Source organism: Dreissena polymorpha, chromosome 13 (assembly GCF_020536995.1).
Source record: "Dreissena polymorpha isolate Duluth1 chromosome 13, UMN_Dpol_1.0, whole genome shotgun sequence".
Lineage (NCBI taxonomy): Eukaryota > Metazoa > Mollusca > Bivalvia > Myida > Dreissenidae > Dreissena > Dreissena polymorpha.
The window spans coordinates 58,497,625-58,521,644 of NC_068367.1; the positions used below are offsets into that span (position 1 = coordinate 58,497,625).

The 24,020-nt window shown below is 36.9% G+C and overlaps 1 protein-coding gene across 1 annotated transcript; it reads right to left on the reverse strand.

Moving 5' to 3' along the window:
• Positions 1-1,377: 1,377 nt before the first annotated feature.
• Positions 1,378-23,061, reverse strand: LOC127854694 (polycystic kidney disease 1-related protein-like). Its single transcript, XM_052389752.1, has 13 exons — positions 22,452-23,061; positions 18,706-18,806; positions 17,370-17,652; positions 16,562-16,769; positions 15,431-15,540; positions 14,730-14,839; positions 12,782-12,888; positions 11,582-11,755; positions 9,163-9,282; positions 8,634-8,822; positions 3,192-3,445; positions 2,380-2,612; positions 1,378-1,514 (listed from the first exon to the last, which is right to left on the reverse strand). The coding sequence occupies exons 1-13, from the start codon at positions 22,490-22,492 to the stop codon at positions 1,378-1,380; spliced, it is 2,067 nt and encodes a 688-aa protein (XP_052245712.1). The 5' UTR covers positions 22,493-23,061.
• Positions 23,062-24,020: the final 959 nt, after the last annotated feature.

A 24,020-nucleotide genomic window follows, 5' to 3' on the forward strand; every position in this document is an offset into this window, starting at 1 on the left:
GACAATCCGCAGACATCGGGTCATGCTTGTACACCAGGGCTGCATGCACCACCGTGATCATGATCTGTAATGTAATCGTTTTTTTTTTCTGTAAATATTTCCCAAACTTCAAGTAGTAAAGTAAGTTTTCCCACAAAAAGCACTATTCAGTAAAACATGTTGCATCATTTAAATGAACTTTACTACAGACTTTTTAAAGCTGAAATTAACATTAAGTTTACTTAACAAGAGCACCGCATAACGGCCCGGTGCCACGCTCGGCTGCGGGTGCAGTTTTGAATAAATTAAAGCTTGACAGATTTTTTTTTTTTGAAGGTCACAGTGACCTTGACCTTTGACCTAGTGACCCAAACATGGGTGTGGCATGTAGAACACATCAAGGTGCAGCTACATATGAAGTCTCAAAGTTGTAGGTTGAAGCACTTTGATTTTAGAGCCAATGTTCAAACCTTGACAAAATGTTAAGGTTAAGCACGACGCGGACAACCCGACGATGGACACGACGCGACACACAAAATGAGCTGACTATGATAATACCTCGGGTTTTCTCCGAAAACAGCTGAGCTAATAAAACTTAATCAAAGCCTTGAAAATAAATCAATACACAATTTACCCAATCATACACAATATATGTTGAAAAGGCATGTTAAAGGGACGATCAACAAAGTATCTACTGCTGTTCAAGTCTGAGCTTTCCAATATGGTTCCAATGAATACCTACCAGCACAGGGTTAGCAATGAAGACACAGATCATCATACTGAAGTATAGTGACTGTAACCATAGTGTACTCTTTGCTGCTGTACCAAATCTGAAAAACATGTACATGAATATTCACACCAATTTTTACATGACCCATGAGCAACAACACACATTTTTTTTTTAATAATGAAATAATAAGTATTAATAATATTTACAATTTATATACTAATACCATTCTGAAGAATGAAATTTATCATGATTTGTGACAAAAAAAATGCTAGTCATTCTAAAGTGTTTTTACTACAACTACATTTGATTTTCCAATGTAAACCAGATACAATGCTTCAACAAAAGATCAAGGTTGATATGTATTGACCCTGCGCTGAAAAGTTATGTGGGGTTTTTTTATCTGAAAGCAAAGCTGCGAAACTCAACAGAATTTCACTTCAACCCTTTGCATGCTGGTAAATTTGTCGTCTGCTAAAATGTCGTCTGCTGAATTTCTAAAATTAGCATTTTCTTCATTTTTTTTCAAAGAATACTATAAGAATAGCAAACAGTTTAGATCCTGATGAGACGCCACGTTCTGTGGCATCTCATCTGGATCCAAACTGTTTGCAAAGGTTTTCAAAATTCGGTTCCAGCACTAAAAGAGTTAAGAGTGTCTGCCAGCCTACTTACGTGTATCCATACATGACTGTAACAGTGGCACCCCCAACACACACCCCTGCACACAGCGACCAGGCGATGTAGCGACACCAGAACGGTAGGTACAGCTCACTGAATAGTCTACCCTTCCTACGATCTTGTAGCACTGAAAAGGGCAACGCATAAATTATTCATTATAAGAGTATAATTTTATGAATATTGTTTACTTGATGCCCTTAATTTAAGTGATTGTCTCATCCTAACTTTCGAACTGTATAATTTTTTGTGGAAAAAGTCCAATAAAATCGTGAAATGTTCTCATCAAATTATGTTTACTGCAGAATGTATATAAATATAATTAAGAATTGGGTTATTACATGAATAGCATTTGTTAACATGATATCTCTCAAGATTATGATTCTGGAGTGTAATTTCTCCATGGCAACACATTTCATTGCATGGTCTCAATGTTTGTATGTTGGTTAAAATTTACATGTGATCTTTGTTTGTGAGGCATACATCATAGTAAATTATCAACTTACTGGATGTTTCTGTGCAAGTCATAACACATTATCAACTAACTGGATGTTTCTGTGCAAGTCATAATACATTATCAACTAACTGGATGTTTCTGTGCAAGTCATAATACATTATCAACTAACTGGATGTTTCTGTGAAAGTCATAATACATTATCAACTATGGACGTTCATATGCAAGTAATAATACATTATCAACTAACTGGACGTTTATGTGAAAGTCATAATACATTATCAACTAACTGGGCATTCATATGCAAGTCATAATACATTATCAACTAACTGGACATTCATGTGCAAGTCATAATAAATTATCAACTAACTGGGCATTCATATGCAAGTCATAATACATTATCAACTAACTGGGCATTCATATGCAAGTCATAATACATTATCAACTAACTAGACATTCATGTGCAAGTCATAATACATTATCAACTAACTGGACGTTCATGTGCAAGTAATAATACATTATCAACTTACGGACTTGTTACTCCCGTTGCTAGATATGGACGGTGCCTTGATAGTCTTGGCACTCCCTCCCTCGGAGAGCTGCTTAGTAAAGAGTAGCCCAAGACTGTCGGGCAGTGACTGGGGCTTGTGTACGCGCAAGCTCTCGTTAATAGAGGGCGCTGCAGTGGTGTGCGTACTGTCAGCAGACGTCTTCTGCTGCAACAGGAAGTGGCAGTCCCTCAAATCCACTAGAGGCTTGGTCCCAGCTCCGAATCTGCAAGTTGAGAAAAAAGGAACATGTAATATACAGCTGATTGCACTGGAATCTGCATGGCATACAGACAGTTAATCATTTTGGCTGATGGATTGGTGTATTAACCAGTTCATGTGAACAGACTGAATCATGAAACTCTATCTACTCTGCTTAATTTGTTTGCGTTTAAATAACCGGATTACCGACTTGTCCATGTGTTTAACGATTCTTGCTTGCATTTTTACCAACTGTGAATGTTATAATATAATACTAAATATTGTAAACTAACTGAAAGCTAGAAAATCATACTATTGCTTCATTGCAACTTTCATAGAACATTGTTAACACATAATTATGAGGAAACTGAAAACTTAACACAAATGAGGAAACTGAAAACTTTATTTATTTGCCGCAAGGGAGTCTTCCAAATGGCCAGAATGAACAATGCTAACAGGATTTCCATTTAAGCTTTTGATGGGTTGAGCATTAACAACTATCTGTCATAACACTAGCAAAAAACTAGATTCAACGTCTTCAAGTTTAAACGCTTGACACATTTTTTACCGAGATGAAAGCCAACACTCTTCACAATGTATTTACCTTGACAGTTCAATGTAGCCAGATCCACTGGGTGCACTGGTTATGCCAGGGCCCAGGATGTTGTTGCCATGGTGACTGTTGCCAGGGCCCATAATGTGGTTACCATGGTGACTGCCAGGGCCAAGGATTGTGGTTACCATGGTGACTGCAGGGGCCAGGATGTGGTTACCAGGGTGACTGTGACCCGACCCCTCACTGCCCCCGCTCACCCCTCCTTCCTGCACTGACCTGCCCGTCTGCTGGCGCTTCATCCACTACAACAGAATGTATGTAAGCCATGTTTTAGACAAATACTTAATGCATGTGCGTCAAGTGTAAGACACTTTCTACTTTTATGGTGTTAGGTCCCTAAAACAAGAGGGCAATGATGGCCCTGTATCGCTCCACTGTTTTTTCTTTGCGAAAAAAACGTGTAATGCGCATGGGTTTGAAATGTACTCAAGCATGTGACTTTCTCTTTCTATCCCTCGTCCCACTGGGCGCATAAAGTTGGAAGGGTGAGCATTTTTATATATGGAAAAAGTTACTACTGTGTTAACTAAACAGACAAAAAAGCCCGGGAATTGTTGCACAGGTCCTTTGCTTATAATGTAGGTACATTTATCTCTCCAAAAGATATTGTCGTTCTTTCTATTTCACATATTTTTAGATGCTGAAGATCAAATCTACGCATTTGATTTGAAACAGATTCACAAGACCCATAGGAATCAAAATGCCTTTACCCTTTACCAAACAACACATTTTGGACTTTCCCAATTTGAAAGAGGTTGCAGACGTCAATTGAATTAAAATGGAATATGAAGGAAATGATCAGATAGGGTAGAAATAATTGTGATAAAAGGAGAAATTGCTCATCAACCCACACATCCCTAAGACCAACAGGCCTGAGAATATTATGATAATCTAAAGATTATTTCTTTATATTTATAAATGTATTTAATTAAGTAATACATTGACTTCTAAGATCAATTCATAACTTGTATTAAGAAAATTATAAAATGGTCAGAAATATATATGGATTGTTGAGCAATTGACAATCATTTCAACAATTCATGATCAGTCACTATTCACAAATGGAACAATGAATCATTAGTTATTAAAAAGCAGCATATACGATAGTTAAGAACATTGCACTTCATTAATTTCAACACCTTCTCTTGGATACAAAGTTTGAGTTTACCGTGCAGTATCATATATTGACTTTCCTTGAAATAATTATGTTCATGGAAGTTGTGTTTTTAAAATCAATAATATATTATTAAACTGGTTTTAACACTACAAAAAAGACATGAAATTAACATGTCATCCAAATATTTTCATCCGGATATATGGTCACTTTCGACATATTTAAATAAAACCCGACTTTTTTCAGTTTATAAGAAAAACATTCATAACACATGTTCTTACTTCAATGCCTTTGTAAGCAGTCACCATCTGACCTAAAATGGCACTAAATGACAGGGTTTTATCTTATGTTTACAAGATGTTGATGTTGTTGTTGGTCACAGCCAAACGGCCGCAGTAATCTCCACTGGTAAACGTCATATGTTCAGTTTTGTGACCCCCGGGGCCGGGTCAAATTTGAGCCCAGGGGAATAATTTGAACAAATTTGGTAGAGGACTATTAGATATCACTACATACCAAATTTAGTAGCCCTAGGCTCTATAATTAAGAACAAGAAGATTTTTTAAGTTTTCACAAAATAGGCCTTATTTAAGCATATGTTCATTTTTGTGACCCCTGGGGCAAGGTCAAATTTGTTCCTAGGGGCATAATTTGAACAAACTAAGTAGAGAACTATTAGATGTCACTACCTACCGAATTTGGTAGAAATAGGCCCAATGGTTATGGACAAGATTTTTATAGTTTGCACAAAATGGGCCCAATATAAGCGTATGTTCAATTTTGTGACCCCTGGGGGAACGGTCAAATTTGATCCCAGGGGCTTAATTTGAACAAACTTGGTAGAGGACTATAAGATGTCATTACATACCAAATTTGGTAGCCCTATGCCATACAGTTATGGACAAAAAGATTTTTAAAGTTTGTACAAAATAGGCCTTATATAAGGAAATTTTCAATTTTTTTAAGCCCCTGGGGCAGGGTCAAATTTGACACCAGGGGCATAATTTGAACAAACTTGGTAGAGGACTATAAGATGTCACTACATAGCAAATTTGGTAGCCCTAGGCCCAATGGTTATGGACAAGAAGATTTTTAAAGCTTGCACAAAATAGGCCTTATATAAGCAAATTTTCAATTTTTTAACCCCCCCGGGGCAGGGTCAAATTTGACCCCAGGGGCATAATTTTAACAAACTTGGTAGAGGACAATAAGATGTCACTACATACCAAATTTTGTAGCCCTATGCCATACGGTTATGGACAAGAAGATTTTTAAAGTTTGCACAAATAGGCCTTATATAAGCAAATTTTCAATGTTTTGACCCCCCGGGGCAGGGTAAAATTTAACCCCAGGGGCATAATTTGAACAAACTTGGTAGAGGACAATAAGATGTCACTACATAGCAAATTTGGTAGCCCTAGGCCCAATGGTTATGGACAAGAAGATTTTTAAAGTTTGCACAAAATAGGCCTTATTTAAGCAAATTTTCAATTTTTTAACCCCCCGGGGCAGGGTCAAATTTGACCCCAGGGGCATAATTTGAACAAACTTGGTAGAGGACTATAAGATGTCAATACATACCAAATTTGGTAGCCCTAGGCCTAATGGTTATGGACAAGAAGATTTATAAAGTTTGCACAAAATAGGCCTTATATAAGCAAATTTTCAATTTTTTGACCCCCCGGGGCAGGGTCAAATTTGACCCCAGGAGCATAATTTGAACAAATTTGAAAGAGATTCACCACAGGAACATTCCTGAGAAATTTCATCAGATTTGGACGAGTAGTTTAGGACAAGAAGATGTTTAAAAAAAAGTTAACGCACGGACGCACACACGACGGACACAGGACCATGACATATGCCCCGCTGGCCTTTGGCCAGTGGAGCTAAAAACTGTATGATTAAAAAAACAATTGTTAGGAAAAGACAACTTTATTTGGTCCCTAGAACAGAAGATAAACAAGAGGGCCATGATGGCCCTGAATCGCTCACCTGACTCATTAAGATCAGATGAAAACTATGACCTCTATTGTCTACACAATGTTTTTCTATGATTTGACCTAGTGACCTAGTTCCTGACTCTAGATGACCCAAATACAATCCCAATCCAGATTTCATCAAGATAAACATTCTGACCACAGTTCATAAATATTGGATGAAAACTGTGACCTCTATTGTCAACACAAGGTTTTTCTATTTATTTGACCTAGATTTTTACCCCAGATGACCCAAATACAATCCCACCCAGATTTCATCAAGAATTCTGACCAAATTTCATAAAGGTTGGATGAAAACTGTGATCTCTAATGTCTACACAAGGTTTTTCTATTATTTGACCTAGTGACCTAGTTTTTGACCCCAGATGACCCAAATAAAATCCCAACCCAGATTTCATCAAGATAAACATTCTGACCAAATTTCATAAAGATTGGATGAAAACTGTGACCTCTATTGTCTACAGAAGGTTGTTCTATTATTTGACCTAGTGACCTTGTTTTTGACCCCAGATGACCCAAATACAATCCCAAACCGGATTTCATCAAGATAAACATTTTGACCAAATTTCATCAAGATTGGATGCAAACTGTGACCTCTACTGTCTACACAAACAAATTGTTGACGGACGGACGCACGGACACACGCAGGCACGCACAACGGACGCCGGACATCACACGATCACATAAGCTCACTGTGTCACTTCATGACAGGTGACCTAAAAATATGTGTCGGAGATAAACATGAACAGTTGTGGTTAAAATCCCATAGAAACAAGGGCTGTTTGTAAAACATGCATGCCCCCCTATATGGGCTATAAGTTGTAGTAGCAGCCATTGTGTGAATACGTTTATTGTCACTGTGAATGGTGGTGGTGGTGGTGGTGTGGTGTAGTAGTAGTAGTAGTAGTAGTAGTAGTAGTAGTAGTAGTAGTAGTAGTAGTAGTAGTAGTAGTAGTAGTAGTAGTAATAGTAGTTGTAGTAGTAGTAGTAGTAGTAGTAGTAGTAGTAGTAGTAGTAGTAGAAGTAGTAGTAGTAGTAGTAGTAGAAGTAGTAGTAGAAGTAGTAGTAGTAGTAGTAGTAGTAGTAGTAGTGGTAGTAGTAGTAGTAGTAGTAGTAGTAGTAGTAGTGGTAAAAGTAGTAGTAGTAGTGCTAGTAGTAGTAGAAGTAGTAATAGTAGACGTGATGGTGGTGGTGGTGGTGGTGGTGGTGGTGGTAATAGTACTAGTAGTAGTTGTACTAGTAGTAGTAGTAGTAGTAGTAGTAGTAGTAGTAGTAGTAGTAGTAGTAGTGGTAGTAGTAGTAGAAGTAGTAGTGGTAGTAGTAGTAGTAGTAGTAGTAGTAGTAGTAGTAGTAGTAGTAGTAGTAGTAGTAGTAGTAGTAGCAGTAGCAGTAGCAGTAGCAGTAGCAGCATTACAAGACCAATACTTAAGAATGATCAAATGGGAAAAGGCAACATAGCACCAGCAGTAAATATGGGGCTCATTTACAGGTCAGATTTGGAATCTCTGCTGTAAAATGAGATTTTGAATGAATTAAAGGGAGGCAAATCTGTAATAAAAAGAACATGCATAAACCGTAGTTGTTTCCCTTGTTTGAACCATGCTAAATCCTTACAAGTTTGGAAAGAATTGGATGAAAAATTTGGACTTTATTGCATAAACACCATTTTCTCAATTCAAGGGGAGGTAATTCTGTACTTCATGGACCAATAATGCTCATTTTTTGTAGGGTTTGTGTCCTCATTGATATTAAGACACTGTGCAAATTTGGAAAGGATCGGACAAAAAATGTGGAAGATTTTTGAAAGTTTTCACAAAATAGGCAAAAACGAATAAACATGCAAAGTTCAACGAGCTCCTGCGGCCATGTTTTTTGACGAATCAAATTTCTTTGAACAACTTTTTCAGGGGAGCCCTCAAAGGTCATCCCTGTGAAATTTTTTGAAAATCTGATGAGCGGTTTCTGACAAGAAGATTTTTTAAGGTTTTTACCATATATGGTCATGGCGGCCATCTTGGTTATGTGATCAAATTTTTTTTAACAATTCTTTTGTCCCATGACCTAGGGATGCTCCACATGAAATTTAGTTGAAATTGGCTCAATGGTTTAGTAAAAGAAGATGTTTACAAATTTGTATACGGACGGACGGACGGCCGGACGCCGGACGCTGAGTGATCACAATAGCTCACCTCGAGCTATCGCTCAGGTGAGCTAAAAAGAAATTGTAAGATTTGAAAGAGATTTAACTTGGGAATGAAACCTTTTCCCAATAAACTAGATAAAATCAAAAACACCTTGACAATAACATGTCCACATTACCTGTTTCTGTGCCCAGGTCTGTATGTTGGGCCAGTTGAGGATGGACTGGTCGAACAGCGAGTACGTCATAACTGGAAGCACCTGCTCTGAGGAAGCCTCGCTCTCAGCCTCATTCGGTTTCCCACTTGGGTAGTCTGGTTCCCAGTCGGTCACAGCGTCTTTGGCGGGAACGTTGGAGGCATGCTTGGGCTGTAAGTAAATGTACAATGATGAATATATTGTATCCATAGTTACAAATTCGAATATCCTATTGATATCTGCTACCAGTATTTATTCGTAATTTTTGTGTGCAACCTTGTTGATGTACTGGTACAACCTCCCCCCCCCCCCACCCTGATTGTTAACCCAAAAGGAATAATTAATACAAAAACATCTTTTAACTAAAATTGCATAACATCAAACCGCTTTTGATAAATTCTATACATTTCTTGTTTAATCTTTTGTAAAAAAAAGTTCTTCCTGCAGAAAACTGTTTCACAGTGCCATTAATTAAGCCCACATTTCACATTGCCATAAGCCCACATTTCACCTTGCTGCGCCTGAAGAGAAACTCGAGCATGCGACCGAGGGGGATTACCACCGCGCAGCAGATGGCGCCCACTGTCACACTCTGCCAGGATACGTCCAGCAGCCCAAACTCTCCATGGTGCTGAAACACAACACAAATGTCATTCATCCGACAGAAGAATTATTTAACCCTTTACCACTTAGATACGTATTTAATCCTTTACCATTTACATATGTATTTAACCCTTTACCACTTAGATATGTATTTAACCCTTTACCACTTAGATATGTATTTAACTCTTTACCACTTAGATAAGTATTTTTACGAATTTGCAGTCCCTTAGAAATTTAATTTTATTGAAGACCTTTCATACTAGATTCAAATATTAAAGGCTTCATCTCCAGATACTAATGAGCAGCAAACAGCATAAAACTCGAACAGGCTGAGAGTTACTCACAGGCTGTTCTGGTTTTATGCTGTTTGAACAAAGCCATTTTCACTTCGCTTCTGAGTGGGAAAGGATTAATACAAAGAAACCCTAAGTGTCATGTAAACTTGTGCTTGACATGTATACCAGCATTTTCACTGCTACTTCATGAACATAGAAAACTTTTTTTGGCCTTTCACTTTTCGTTTAATTTGGATATGTACATTAATTGAATGTTTACATTTCAAATCAATGTATCATATAAAAATAAAGCTGTACGTAATCAATCCACTACTGCTGTCTTTTAAATTCTTTAAACAGAATTCAAAAAAAAATATTATGTGTTAAGGATGGATTTTTATATTAAATTTGAATAACAGTGTTGGAATAAATGGCTAAAATGAAACGGATAAACTGCATTTTCAACTTCTTTAAAATGTAAAAGCGATTTTTTGTTGAACAATTGACAGATGGTCAGTGAACTGTTCTGGTTTTTTTTAATGGAAATTGATTTTGTATATTAAGGGTAATTTCTTTGATGAATAAGTTATTCTTTCTTTAGTTGATAAAATAATGTCTATCCACAAAGAATTGCCTGCTTACACAAATTGCTTTAAAATGGAAAAGATGGCGGGCAATGAACAAATGTATCTTTTAGGTGATGCAGAATTTCAACTCATCAAGGAAGCAAACAAAACTTGAAGAAAATAAAGCTGGTTAAAACAAGACTTCAGTGAGTAGACCAAGAGCCAGTAGATGTTTGACTTTTTGGTGTTAAAAGAGAGGTTTTAAAAGTTGTTAATAAACTAAAATTAACAATATGGTAGGGGATAAATGCTGCATATGATCATGCTTGATATCGAGATGACACATTTTTGAAGTTTTAAATGGCAGCCATGTTTGTTCATGGTATTTTGCTTTGGTGAAACACACATTTAAGTTTGAACAAAACCTGTTATGTTCTATTTGAGTAAGTAACATTAAAAAATGCTGATTACTTTTGAGGGGAATTCTTAATGACAATTTAAAGTGGCCTAAACGGGAAAGATAAATCACAAACAATTTAAATATTACTACCCAAGGTTAGTTTCATTTAGTTTAATCTGTTTTTGCTATAGTTTATAACGATTAAAGACAACAATTTGGATTGTATTAGCAAACAAGAAATGTGTTTCTCAGAAACACTATGTCCCTTTCTGCGCCGCTTTGATTTAGTTTTTTTGATCTTTGACCTTGAAGGATGACCTTGACCTTTTACCACTCAACATGTGCAGCTCCATGAGATACACATGCATGCCAAATATGAAGTTGCTATCTTCAATATAGCAAAAGTTATTGCAAAATGTTAAAGTTGGCACAAACAGACCAACAGACAGGGCAAAAACAATATGTCCCACACTATAGTGGTGGGGGACATAATAATAAATTGAAAAAAAAAAATATTGTAGGATAAATACATTTAGTAAGCATTTGTCTTTATGTTAACCTTTCTTAACTTATTCGTTTGATACATTCAAGTACCCAATTACACTAACATTGTATTTTGTATATCGTTCACATTTTTGTTTGATCCTAAATTTGTTTTTATTTAATTATCATTAGTATAAACCCTGGGATGCTAACGTTGGTTGTGCATTTGATTTTGTTGTTAAACTGACGCAGAAAAATTTGTGTACAACTATAGTGATATTGGTTTCACAATTGATACGTTTTCAGTCTCTAAAAGCTATTTATATATGTGTCTTGTTCAGCGAAAACTGGGCAAAATGCATGTGCGTAAAGTGTCATCCAAGATTAGCCTGTGCAGTCTGCACAGGCTAATCAGGGACGACACTTTCCGCTTTAATGGTATTGTTTGTTAAAGAAAATCTATTTTAAGCAGAAAAATTCGTCCCTGATTAGCCTGTGTGGACTGCACATGCTAATCTGGGAAGACACTGCATGCTAATGCGTTAAGCCCCGTTTTCTCAGAGCGCTCCTCATATAAGAAATCTTCACACGTAAATCGCCCACCTCAGTGACAGTGGACCGGTACCACATGGCATTCAGGCACATGTAGGCGAGCAGCATGGTGAGGCACACTGTGAGCCGTTCACACCGCATGAAACCACTGTAGGGCGGGCACGTAACCAATGACAACCAGATGTGGAAGTCTGCCATATACTCCACCACTTTTGTCATGTACGCCTGGAAATGCATGAATGATGATTTGAGAGCATTTTAAACCGTGAGTCTGCTGCAGCAAGTCATAGGTCATTCAATTAAATCCACAATGGGTTTGACTTTCAAACATCAAACATTTTTTTTCTCTTTGCTGCTTATGCAGTAAAAAAATGTTTTTATTAAAGGAGATTCGTTTATTTCCTGCTATAGCCCTGAACTACATGACGTATCAATAACTTAAATTTCTTTTAAACCAGTTTTTAAAAACATTTACTTTGTTCAGTGATTACGGCAGTGTCTTAAACATTATGAAAAAAGATATAATAGATTTATCTTTACATGTCACTTCACAGAAAACGTCTGCCTTAAAAGTCAGCAATAAAATCTGATCACAGTATTTAATATTTCTGTATCTAGATTCCTATCCAGCAACATTAAATATGGATTATATCCATAAATAGCATCTAAATATAATGAAAACATTCTCAAATGTCACACAATAAGCTTTAAATGTTATTTACAGCATCCATCAAGGCTACATCAAACCAGTCAAATACACGGATGTCCGATTAAAATCATCAAAGGCAATCTCAAACCTATTTCTCACATATTCAAATGCAATAAACGCTATAATTATCCTTTAATGACATCTGCACCCATGACATCTGCATCAGAATGCACATTACTTGATGCACATCCTCTGTTGTTGGCTCTCATGTGACTGTGTACTCATCACCTTTATTACTATACCAGTCAGTTATAGCTCGGTATTCGAAGCACATGGCTATCAATCTGTGTTTCAGGACCTTCAATACAAGGCCAGCCACAACCTGTGTGGGGATTGGTTATTAAATAATTGCTATGGTTATTCCCCCCCCCAACCACTGACTGAAGAACTGCAGTTCTTTAAAATGGCATGTTTGCACAATAAAAACCAACCAACCAAGTTCTCATAGAAGCTTAACCTTTAAAATATTTAGTAGACTTTCTAATCACAGTTATGTGAATGAATAACGTGTAAACACAGCAAAAAACAAACCAAGCCCTCACCTTATTGAAGTCTAGAGTACCATCGAGTGCCATGAATTCCCTCTCCACCTTGCCGTCCTGTTCCTCTACCGCCAGCCATTTCTCACACAGGAACAAGTACAGGTTGCCTAGGAAACACAACTGTTCACACTTAGAACTTACAGAATGGGTACAATTAACCTAGGAAACACAACATTACACACCAAGAGCTTAAAACAGGTACATGTAACCTAGGAAAAACAACATTTAATTTACACAATCAGAGCTCAAGGTACAGGAACTTGTTGCCTAGGAAACACAACAGTTCACACTTAAGAGCTTAATGAACATAAACTGGTTACCTAGGATACACAATGGTTATAACTTTGAGCTCAAGGAACAAGTTTACTTCATAAACAACAAATAAAACAAAATAGCACACACTAAGAGCTTAGAAACCACATACCTGTCACCCAGGAAAGAACATTAAACACTTAGAGCTTACGGAATAGGTACTGGTTACCTATTAAACACAACAGGAAACACTCAGAGGTTAAGGAACATGTACTGGTTACCAGGCAAACACTACAGTACACACTTGGAACTGAAGAAGCATGTACCGGTTATGTACGAAACATTACAGTTCACACTTGAAGAACCGGTACTGGTTACCTAGAAAGCAAAACAGCACAAAAAGAGAGCTTAAAGCAAAGGAAATTGCTACCAGTAAAACATTATGGTACACTTTGAGCTTAAGGAACATGTACTGACGACCTTAGAAACACAAAAGTACACACTTTGAGTTTAAGGAAGATGTACTGATTACCTTAGAAACACACTAGTACACACTTTGAGCTTAAGGAACATGTCCTGCACCTAGGAACCACAACAGTTCACACCTTTAGTTAAGGAACACTTACAAGTTACCTAGGAAACACAACAGTCCCCACTTAAAGCTAAAGGAATAGGTACTTGTAACCTTAGAAAACCAATCCTACACAATTAAATCTTGATTAAAAGTTACTGGTTACCAAGGAAACACAATGGTACGCCATAAGTGCTGTAAGAACAGGTACTTATGACACAGGATTCCTATCATATGTTTTATGATGTAAAGAATTTTTTGTAATTGAACAATGCTTGAAGTTAGGTCTGGGATTTCGACAAAATTACCGAGTATCAAACAAAATTCAATTTCACCAAGAATAAAGGTCTGCTTATCTTGAGATATATGTGATTGAAAAGGAGCAAATGTCAACAAAGTTTACATCCAAAAGAAACACAGGGTGACATAGCCTTGACAAAGATTAATTGTAGGCTATGAAAATGACAGGAACAAGTTTTTTCTGATGGCCTAACAAAGCGCAGGGGAACAAAATACTGTTTGTCTCTTTGGTGGAAAAAGCTACAATGTGACTTCTAATTTCAATGTCACATGGTACCTTTTTGCACCCATGGGGCGTGTTCTAAGCTTACTTTTACCAAATGCAAGAAACGCCCCTCATGAAAATTTCTGTCCTTCACCTACAGTCATGGTGACAGCCCAATAACTTAACAAAACAGCAAAGTTAAAACTTGATCTAAAACATATGCTTTTCCAATGCTATTCAAATGTAATGAAAGAATTAAAAGGGCCAAAAAATTCATCAGTATAGAAACTTACAGCCCATATATACAAACTAAGTCTTTTTTTAAGCCTAAGAATAAAGCATACTATTTAAATTGGAAAATTTAATAACTTCTTTAACTTTGAGTTATACTTGGCATTCAACCCCTCTCAATACTTCATTCATCATGTAGAACATTTTGTTAATGACATAACCATTGTTAGCCTGTACATATTCAAAAGCTGGACATATTTTTCTTGGTTTGAAGTGTATACTTTGTTTTTAGTTTAAGAATGCGTTGGTGAATATGGCCGAAGCTTTACATACTGGTATTCAAGTCATGGACAATCACCCTTGGTGAATATGGCCCAGGTTTTACATACCGGTATTCAAGTCACGGACAATCACCCTGGAGAGGTACCAGCTGGGTGAAGGACCAAAGTTGTTATGCCAAATCTGTACTTTCCAAATCTTGCCAATACTGTCTGGTAACCTGTGAACAGGATTGAACAGATATTATCATGTTGCATTGTTAAGATTGAAAATTGCTTATTTGGGCAATGCTCTGTGAAAAAGGGGTTTAATGTATGTGCGCAGTGTCGTCCCAGATTAGCCAGTGCAGTCTGCACAGGCTAATCGGGGACAACACTTTCCGCTTTTATGATATTTTCTGTTTAAAGACAGTCTCTTCATAGCAAAAATTCCAGTTTAGGCAGAGAATGTTGTCCCTGGTTGGCCTGTGAGGACTGCACAGGCCAATCAGGGACGACACTAAGCGTAAATGTATTAAACCCCCCTTTATACAAAGCACGGCTTATCTATAACTGCAAATAAGCCTGAAGGGCAAAACATGTAGCTGATTATTGTATCAGTGAAGATGGATAAGGAAATAATTGTTACTTAAACAAAGTAAGCATTTTCTTGAGGAAAAATTCTTTTAAAATTAGGAGTATGAACAATTATCTTCATTTAGGCACATAACTTATGTGAATATGTACAGTAATTCTCATTAAGGCAAATAACTTATGCAAGTATGAAAAATATCTTTGTGAAATTCTTATCCTAATTACGACACATAGCTTACGTAAGTATGAACTTGTCTCGTGAGTTTCTCTCGAACATGGGACGATCATCCTCGCTGATTAGCTCCCTTGTTTCAGACATGCCTTCCTCTCCATGCAGAATAAGACTTATCTGGAATAACCGTTCCCGAAATAATAAATTACTTCGCCACTTTAGTTATCTTAAATGCAACACTAATTTTCTTCCAACGACAATCTTCCGTTTTTCGGACAAAATGAAAATGATAAACAGGTATCTATTTGGCTGATAAATTTGTTTCATTGATACTTACTTTTAAGGCCTTCACATACCAATAACAATGCTTTCAATGGAAAATTTGGTTTCTTCTACACAGTTTTTGTTTACAAAATAAATTTCAAAGTTATGAGATTAAAACAACATTTTTTTTGGTGAGATGCAATAAAACAAAAATCAGGGATTGTAATTGAAGCAGAATCCTTCTTTTTGATGCAAGCATTTTGCAATGTGTTACTCTTGACTCCTACAAATTATTAACCTTGCATAATTTTGATGCAAATGTCACCATGAAAATAACATAAAATGTATTTTATATTAAGCATAATGTTGTTTTTTTTAGTTAATCTTAAGCTAGCAAGTTATACAAATAAACAGTTGCAGAGCAATCAACAACTTTAACTATCCAGGAACAAATTATCTAGACTTCAGTATTTTTACCCCTTAAAATTTAATTTAAGCCCTTAAAATTTCAGTAACGGGATCATTTGACTCATTGTTTTCAAAAGCTTTTGAAATCTCTGTTCATACTTACTTTAAATTAAAAAAAATACGCCTTGTATTGTCAGCAAAACGAGCATTTCTTCATGGTGAAAGAGAGGGTCAGGAAAAGAAAGTTCAAAGTATCAAAATGTTACAAAGGTACAAATCATATCAAGTCGTACCACTCATATACTCACTTTGACTTGTTTGAAGTTCCTTAAAAAATCAAAGTAAATTTAAGACCTTTCTTACTGGATTCAAGTTTTGAAGCCTTGATTTCCAACCCTTAGATACTGACGAGTAGCAAACAGCATAAAATCTGAACAGACTGGGTTAACGCGCAGGCTGTTTTAGTTATATGCTGGTTGCATGTAGCCATTTTAACTTTACCTCAGAGCAGGAAAGTGTAAACAACCTTTGACGTGGTTCCAGCATGTCTCCAGCAGCCTGTTTCCATGGTGATCTCATACTTCTGTTGGTCCATTGGCGTGTTGTCAAGCAGATACACGATGCCCCCCTTCTGGTTGTCATGGCGATCCGTCTGACGACAGTAGTTTAGAAGGATGCAGTATACGGTGATCACCACGCACAGCAGGCTTAATGTCACTGGGTTCTCGTTGGGTCTAGAAAAGAACCTTTTAAAATCAACATGATGCCATTGTACTTGTATTTTAGCTTTGGTTGTATGTATATCTACATGCTTGTTTTCCTGATTTCCTAATCCAATAACATTGCTCAACAGGAATTCAACAAAAAATATATTATTGAAATCGAAAATTTAAATGGGATTCTTACCAAAACTTTCATGATGTAAATTAAAATTGTGTTTTTTAAATTTTCTAATCCAAAATTGTCATGGCAGATAGGAACCTCCAAATAATCTCTTTCAATGTTTGTTAACAGCTCTTGCATAACAACTTTTGGATGTCTTAAACTCATACATCTTAATGCACAAATTAGTGTCCTACCAAAATAATCATCACTCAAATTTGTATATATAACCCTTTGCATGCTGGGAAATTTGTCGTCTGCTAAAATGCCGTCTGCTGAATTTCTAAAATTAGCATTTTCTTTGATTTGTTTTTTCAAAGAATACTATCAGAATATCAAACAGTTTGGATCCTAATGAGACGCCACGTTCTGTGGTGTCTCATCTGTTTCCAAACTGTTTGCAAAGGCCTTCAAAATTCGGTTCCAGCACTGAAAGAGTTAAAAAACAATACCTAAAGAATCCCTCTATGTCTGCAAATGACAATTTATTTGGTATGAGTTCAACTGTTCCACCATATGCAGTCAAGTGGTTACAGCTGCATCTGGTCACAGCAATTGTTGACATGGGAGTAATGGAACAGCCGTCAGGCAGCCACATCTCCTTGGCAACATGCCAATACAGGCACTGGCCCCACCACAATTGTAACGTGTAGTTGTAGTGAGTGACCTCCCCTGGACGTATTCGTCCTGCGTTGAATGCCGAGTCAACAATGCCAATGTAATACATGCCAGTCTCTGTAATAGAACAGAATACTTTATTTATTCCAGGTATACATCGATACAACATAAAGAACAAATGATAGTTAAAGTACACAGTTTGGAACAGTTTACTTAAAGGGGAAGTCATCCAAGCAGTTACAATCACTGTAACAATAAGATCAATTGTGTGTGCGAGTTTATTTAGCAATGCAGTAGAGATGAAGATTAACATATGTCTACAAAATGAACATTTGTGCTAAAATAACAACAAGGGACAAAATTTTCACAAAACCAGGTTTTCAATTTGAAAAAAAAATCTGATAAAGGGAGACCGACTCAAAATGTGCATTGTTATTGATCAAAGTTACCCCCCTTGTTTTAAAATCGATCTATTTTTAGTCGTGGCGACCTTGACCTTGGAGATATTGATGTAATTCTTTCGCGTGACACACCGTCCAATGATGGTGAACAAATGTGCCATATGATTTTAAAATCTCACAATGAATGTCATAGTTATGGCCCCGACAAGCTCATTTATGGCCATCTTTGACCTTTGAACTCAAAGTGGGACCTTGACCTTGAAGATATCGACGTAATTCTTACGCGCGACACACCGTCTAATGATGGTGAACAAATGTGCCAAATGATTTTAATATCTCACAATGAACGACAAAGTTATGGCAAGCTTGTTCCGCCAGCCCGCCAGCCCACCAGCCCGCAGACATTCGCCAATCTATAATAACCAGTTTTTTCCTGCGGAAAACCTGATTAACAATCTAATAACCATTTTTTTCCTTCGGAAAACCTGGTAAAAAAATGATAATAATAGAAATGGCACAAAGCAAGAAAAGGCTATAATAGAATATTATCAACAGGGATAAGGTGATTATGAAATTGCAAGAAATGGAATAAGGTGATAATGAACTGGCATCAGTAAACACAAACTTATTTATTGAAACAACTCACAGTTTTTAGTACCTTTTGATTGGTATATACATTTATAAAAACATTTCTCAGATGCTTTCATGCCCATCTTCAATATCTTCCACGAACAGCTTTTTTTTTCTTTTATCAGACAAAGTTGCATACCATTAAATGTTCCGGCAGGCAGGAAAAGGTCAAGGACAGTTTGATCAATGTCAAGGTCATATTTGAACTTGTGGCTGCTAGGTAATGGAGGCTGCAAGTAACTGAAAATACAAAGCAAACACAAGCAAAATTAGACTTTTCGAAAATGGTCTCATCCAAAATGAAGACATTTATAAACAAGGGCTGTTTGTAAAACATGCATGCCCCCCATGCTGTCCGCTGTAGTGGCAGCCATTGTGTGAATACGTTTTTTGTCACTGTGACCTTGATCTTTGACCTAATGACCTGAAAATCAATAGGGGTCATCTGGGAGTCATGATCAATGTACCTATGAAGTGTCATGATCCTAGGCAAAAGCGTTCTTGAGTATCATCCGGAAACAATTTTACTGTTTCGGGTCACCGTGACCTTGACCTTTGACCTAGTGACCTGAAAATCAATATCGGCCAACTGCGAGTCATGATCAATGTACCTATGAAGTTTCATGATCCTAGGCGTAAGGGTTCTCGAGTTATCATCCAGAAACCATTTAACTATTTCGGGTCACCGTGACCTTGACCTTTGACCTAGTGACCTCAAAATCAATAGGGCTCATTTGCAAGTCATGATCAATCTTCCCATGAAGTTTCATGATCCTAGGCGTATGCGTTCTTGAGTTATCATCCGAAAACCATTTTACTATTTCGGGTCACCGTGACGTTGACCTTTGACCTAATGACCTCAAAATCTTCAGGGGTCATCTGCGAGTCATGATCAATCTACCTATGAAGTTTCATGATCCTAGGAATATGCGTTCTTGAGTTATCATCCGAAAATCATTATACCATTTCGGGTCACCGTGACCTTGACCTTTGACCTAGTGACCTCAAAATCAATAGGGGTCATCTGCGAGTCATGATCAATCTTCCTATGAAGTTTCATGATCCTAGGCGTATGCGTTATTGAGTTATCATCAAAAAAACATTTAACTATTTTGGGTCACCGTGACCATGACCTTTGACCTAGTGACCTCAAAATCAATAGGGTCATCTGCGAGTCATGATCTATCTAACCATGGAGTTTCATGATCCTAGGCGTATGCGTTCTTGAGTTATCATCCGGAAACCATTTTACTATTTCGGATCACCATGACCTCGACCTTTGACATAGTGACCTCAAAATCAATAGGGGTCATCTGCGAGTCATGATCAATCTACCTATGAAGTTTCATGATCCTAGGCGTATGCGTTCTTGAGTTATCATCCGGAAACCATTTTACTATTTCGGGTCACCGTGACCTTGACCTTTGACCTAGTGACCTCAAAATTAATAGGGGTCATCTGAGAGTCATGATCTATCTACCTATGAAGTTTCATGATCCTAGGCGTATGCGTTCTTGAGTTATCATCCGGAAACCATTTTACTATTTCGGGTCACCCTGACCTTGACCTTTGACCTAGTGACCTCAAAATCAATAGGGGTCATCTGCAAGTCATGATCAATGTACCTATGAAGTTTCATGATCCTAGGCCCAAGCGTTCTTGAGTCATCGTCTGACAACCACCTGGTGGACGGACGGACCGACCGACCTACCAACATGAGCAAAGCAATATACCCCCTCTTCTTCGAAGGGGGGCATAACAACACTTTCCGCCTAAACTTGATTTTTGCAAAGAAGAGACTTTCTTGAAATGAAAAATATCATAAAAGCTGAAAGTGTTGTTTCTGATTAGCCTGTGTGGACTCCACAGGCTAATCTGGGAAATACTTTATGCACATGCATTAAACCCCTTAAACCTTTGGTGAGCTTACCTACATATTTCCTTGATGAGTTTAATCAATAATCATATGAATTGACAAGTGTCAGATCTTTTTTATAACACTAATTCAATTACGCATTTAGACAATTATTATTAAGTTAAATTTAACGAAAAAAACTGAAAATTGTTTTCAATGCGTGACGTAGCTGTATATATTCTAGCACCATTTCAGCAAAATAATACAGTATCATAAAACATACATTAACCAATGAAAATGCTCATAAGCTTTTTTACAAATTTTAACAATATAAGTAAGTAGTCATTGTGATTATATCACATACAAAACACATATTAGGTTCGACATGTAGTAATATTGAAACAAACTAATTGCAATTGATTATAGTTTTTCAACAAAATTAATTAAATGAAATCATAACAAAAAAAGTAATTAACTTACACCGAGCAGGGGTTTTTTTTAGAGAAAGGGGAAGACGCTGGACGCTGGGTGAAAGGGGAAAAAAGAGTGCGAAAGAGACATATTAGGGGAAAAAATAAAAACTGTTCATTTCAATGTCTATAACTCATCAAAAGAGGCTTGTCTCCGTCCTTTTTGTTCTAAAACACATTTAACACGTATTAAAGTCAAAGTCCTTAATTAAGTTGCAGGTGTAGATCTAATTATGGGAAATGTTTTCAACTATATTTCTGTACTGGGGCCGGGGGACGATGTCAATTTTGTGATTTCAATTTCATGATGAATGGGTTGACGATCTTGATCTGCTACAGTATTGGAAGGGAAAGGAGCAGCAGCTGCCGATTGTCTACTTTCACTTTCACAATGTTCGATGTTGATTACCTCAGAATCCTGATGGGTTATAACGGTTTTCGATGATTCTTTCTTAAAAAATGCCTCGATGCGTTCAGTATCTTCCGAGTCCGAATGTTTTATTTTGTTTGTGTAAGAACGCCAATTGTGAGACATTTTTTTCTGTTTTCACGTTTATATCTTGGCTTGCACATAGCCCGGATGAAAATTCGACTGGTTTCTGGTAATTTATTGACGAAACACCCTTCTCGCGCAAGACCGGTATCCAGTTAAATAGTCACATGATTATTACGATTAGTTGCCCAGTTTACATAACGTTATTTAAGAGCTATATTTAGAATAACTGGGATTCCCAGATTTTTTGTGTTCGTCTGGAGAGAGAGAAAGATCGTTGTACATGGTGCAAATTGGATAATTGTCGAATGCCCAAAGGAAAAATAAACATTTCTTTGAGAGAAAATATTATATTTTGGTGAAAAATGATATTTTTGGTGGGGAAATTGTATTTTGAGGGGAAAAATTCTGGTAGGGGAAGACGCCGAATATCGGCGTCACTTTCTTAGTAAAAAAAAACCCTGCCGAGCCTTGGAATTTTGGTTCTTCTTCTGGCACTGTTCACCAGTTTTTGCGACCCCAAATTTTCTGAGTTTAATAAAAACAATTGTATGATGTATAGCAGTATTTATGAAACACATTACATTTCATGTTTGCCATCATAACTGTCGATTTAATTTAAAAAACAAACAACAGTATTGCGTTATTTAAATCGTAAAATTAACCAAAAATTTCCTAACAGAATTCGTTTTTCAGAGGTAGCTCATTCATTTCCCTTAATTCTTTACCTTAGGCATAGCATTAATTACTCAACTCAAAAGTAATCCACAGTTTGCAAATAAATGCCCCCAATAATTTGTAAGCCGATAATAGGTGTCATTAACACCTCGTTGTAGGTATACCTCCTCTATAAAATCTATTTACCGAAACCTCCACGGATTTTACTCTATAAATCTATTTACCGAACTTGTCATTTACCGAAACCTCCAGCACCCAACTATGGGCCAATAAAACACACATGGGTACGAATCTAATAGGGTACGAGATGAAAACTAAGACCTCCTTAAATGGTAAACTTATCCGTGAAACCACAAATATTCATTATTAATACTTAAATAACAATTCACCTGTGCAAATTTTGGAAACAAAGAACGTGCAACCGTACCATAAATCATAACAAATGTTTGAAACTAAAACACATTCCACAATCACATCCGAAATCCGTAAGTACAATTTGCTGAGTGGTTATGCCCCTTGTTTACATAGTGCATTATTCGGCGCTAGTAAAAACGACATCGGTAGCAAATCCAAAAGTAAGCTATTAAATAAAATATTACAACTATAAGGCAGATACGATAATAACATATAACTTACATTGATATTCTACTCGCCACCTCGTCCCATTTTTTTCTTCGAATAACCAAAATCTTTTCGGCTCCGATCCCCTTATACTCGCGGATAGAAGGTTCCAGCGGTCCCGAACCAGCGCATTAAAAACAATCTCTGGCTCGGACCAATCTGGACCTGCTGGCGCTTCGTTTCGCTGTCTTCAACTGCCAAACACTCCATTCAATAAGTTATAGCAAACATGTCCGCTACTGTTTTTGACACTATTTGGCGCGTTTTCCCTACTAGAGAGTTCGCTTAGTCGTGACGTCATTAAAAAAACACAATCTTATTGAAGTCTATTTCCAAATGCGTTCGTGAATACGAATCCTGAGTCTGTCTTTAGTAAGTCTAAGCCTGAGTCAAAGTCTGAGTTTGAGTCCAAGTATGAGTTTTTTATTGATGAATACGGCTCCAGGACTCCAAATCAGAAACATCCAGTGTAACATCAGGAGTGCCCCAGGGGACTGTCCTCGGCCCCTGCGTGTTTTTACTGTACATTATGATATTGCTGATGACATTTCCTCTGCAGTACGTCTATTCGCAAATGACTGTGTAATCTACCGTGTAATTTAATCTGCAACCGACCAACAAAAACTTCAACCGGATCTAGATAAACTTGTAGAATGGAGTAAGTCATGGCAGATGGAATTCAATGTGAAAAAATGTGCAATAATGAATATCTTCAACACATCCAACAAAGAACGTTATGATTATACAATGAGTGGTGAATCTTTAGAAACTGTAGACCATCATGCATATATAATTACAACTTCTGTCACATTCATATGAATGCTGCATTCTGATTGAATAATTTGTTCACGTGACCGGTTTTTCATTTTCCGGTGAACCCACTTCGTATGCAAATTTAAACATGAATACTCATGGCGCTACTTTCTGGTCATAAACAAGTCGCTAAAATGACGTTATGTTTTGCGCAAAACCTAATGGCGTTGTTTTTTATTGGTCAATAGCGAAATGACGTAATCTCTTTTGCGCGAACTTCAACGATATACCCGTTTGACGGAAATGAAACAAAAACTGAAAAAAGGTTCTTACGCTAGATTACAAAGGACTTTTATGACCCTTACCACGACAGAGTTTCAGCTTTAAGATCATTTTGTGTTGTTAATATAAGAATTGAATATAATTTTTCTGAATTTCATCGGTGTATGAACTGTGGGGAAAAAAACACCTTATTTATGCATAAAAGCCGTTGGCGTTTATGCAAATTAGACGTAATTTTCGCGACAGTTCATACACCAATGAAATGCAGACAAATTATATTCAATTCTTAATTAGGCGTTGAA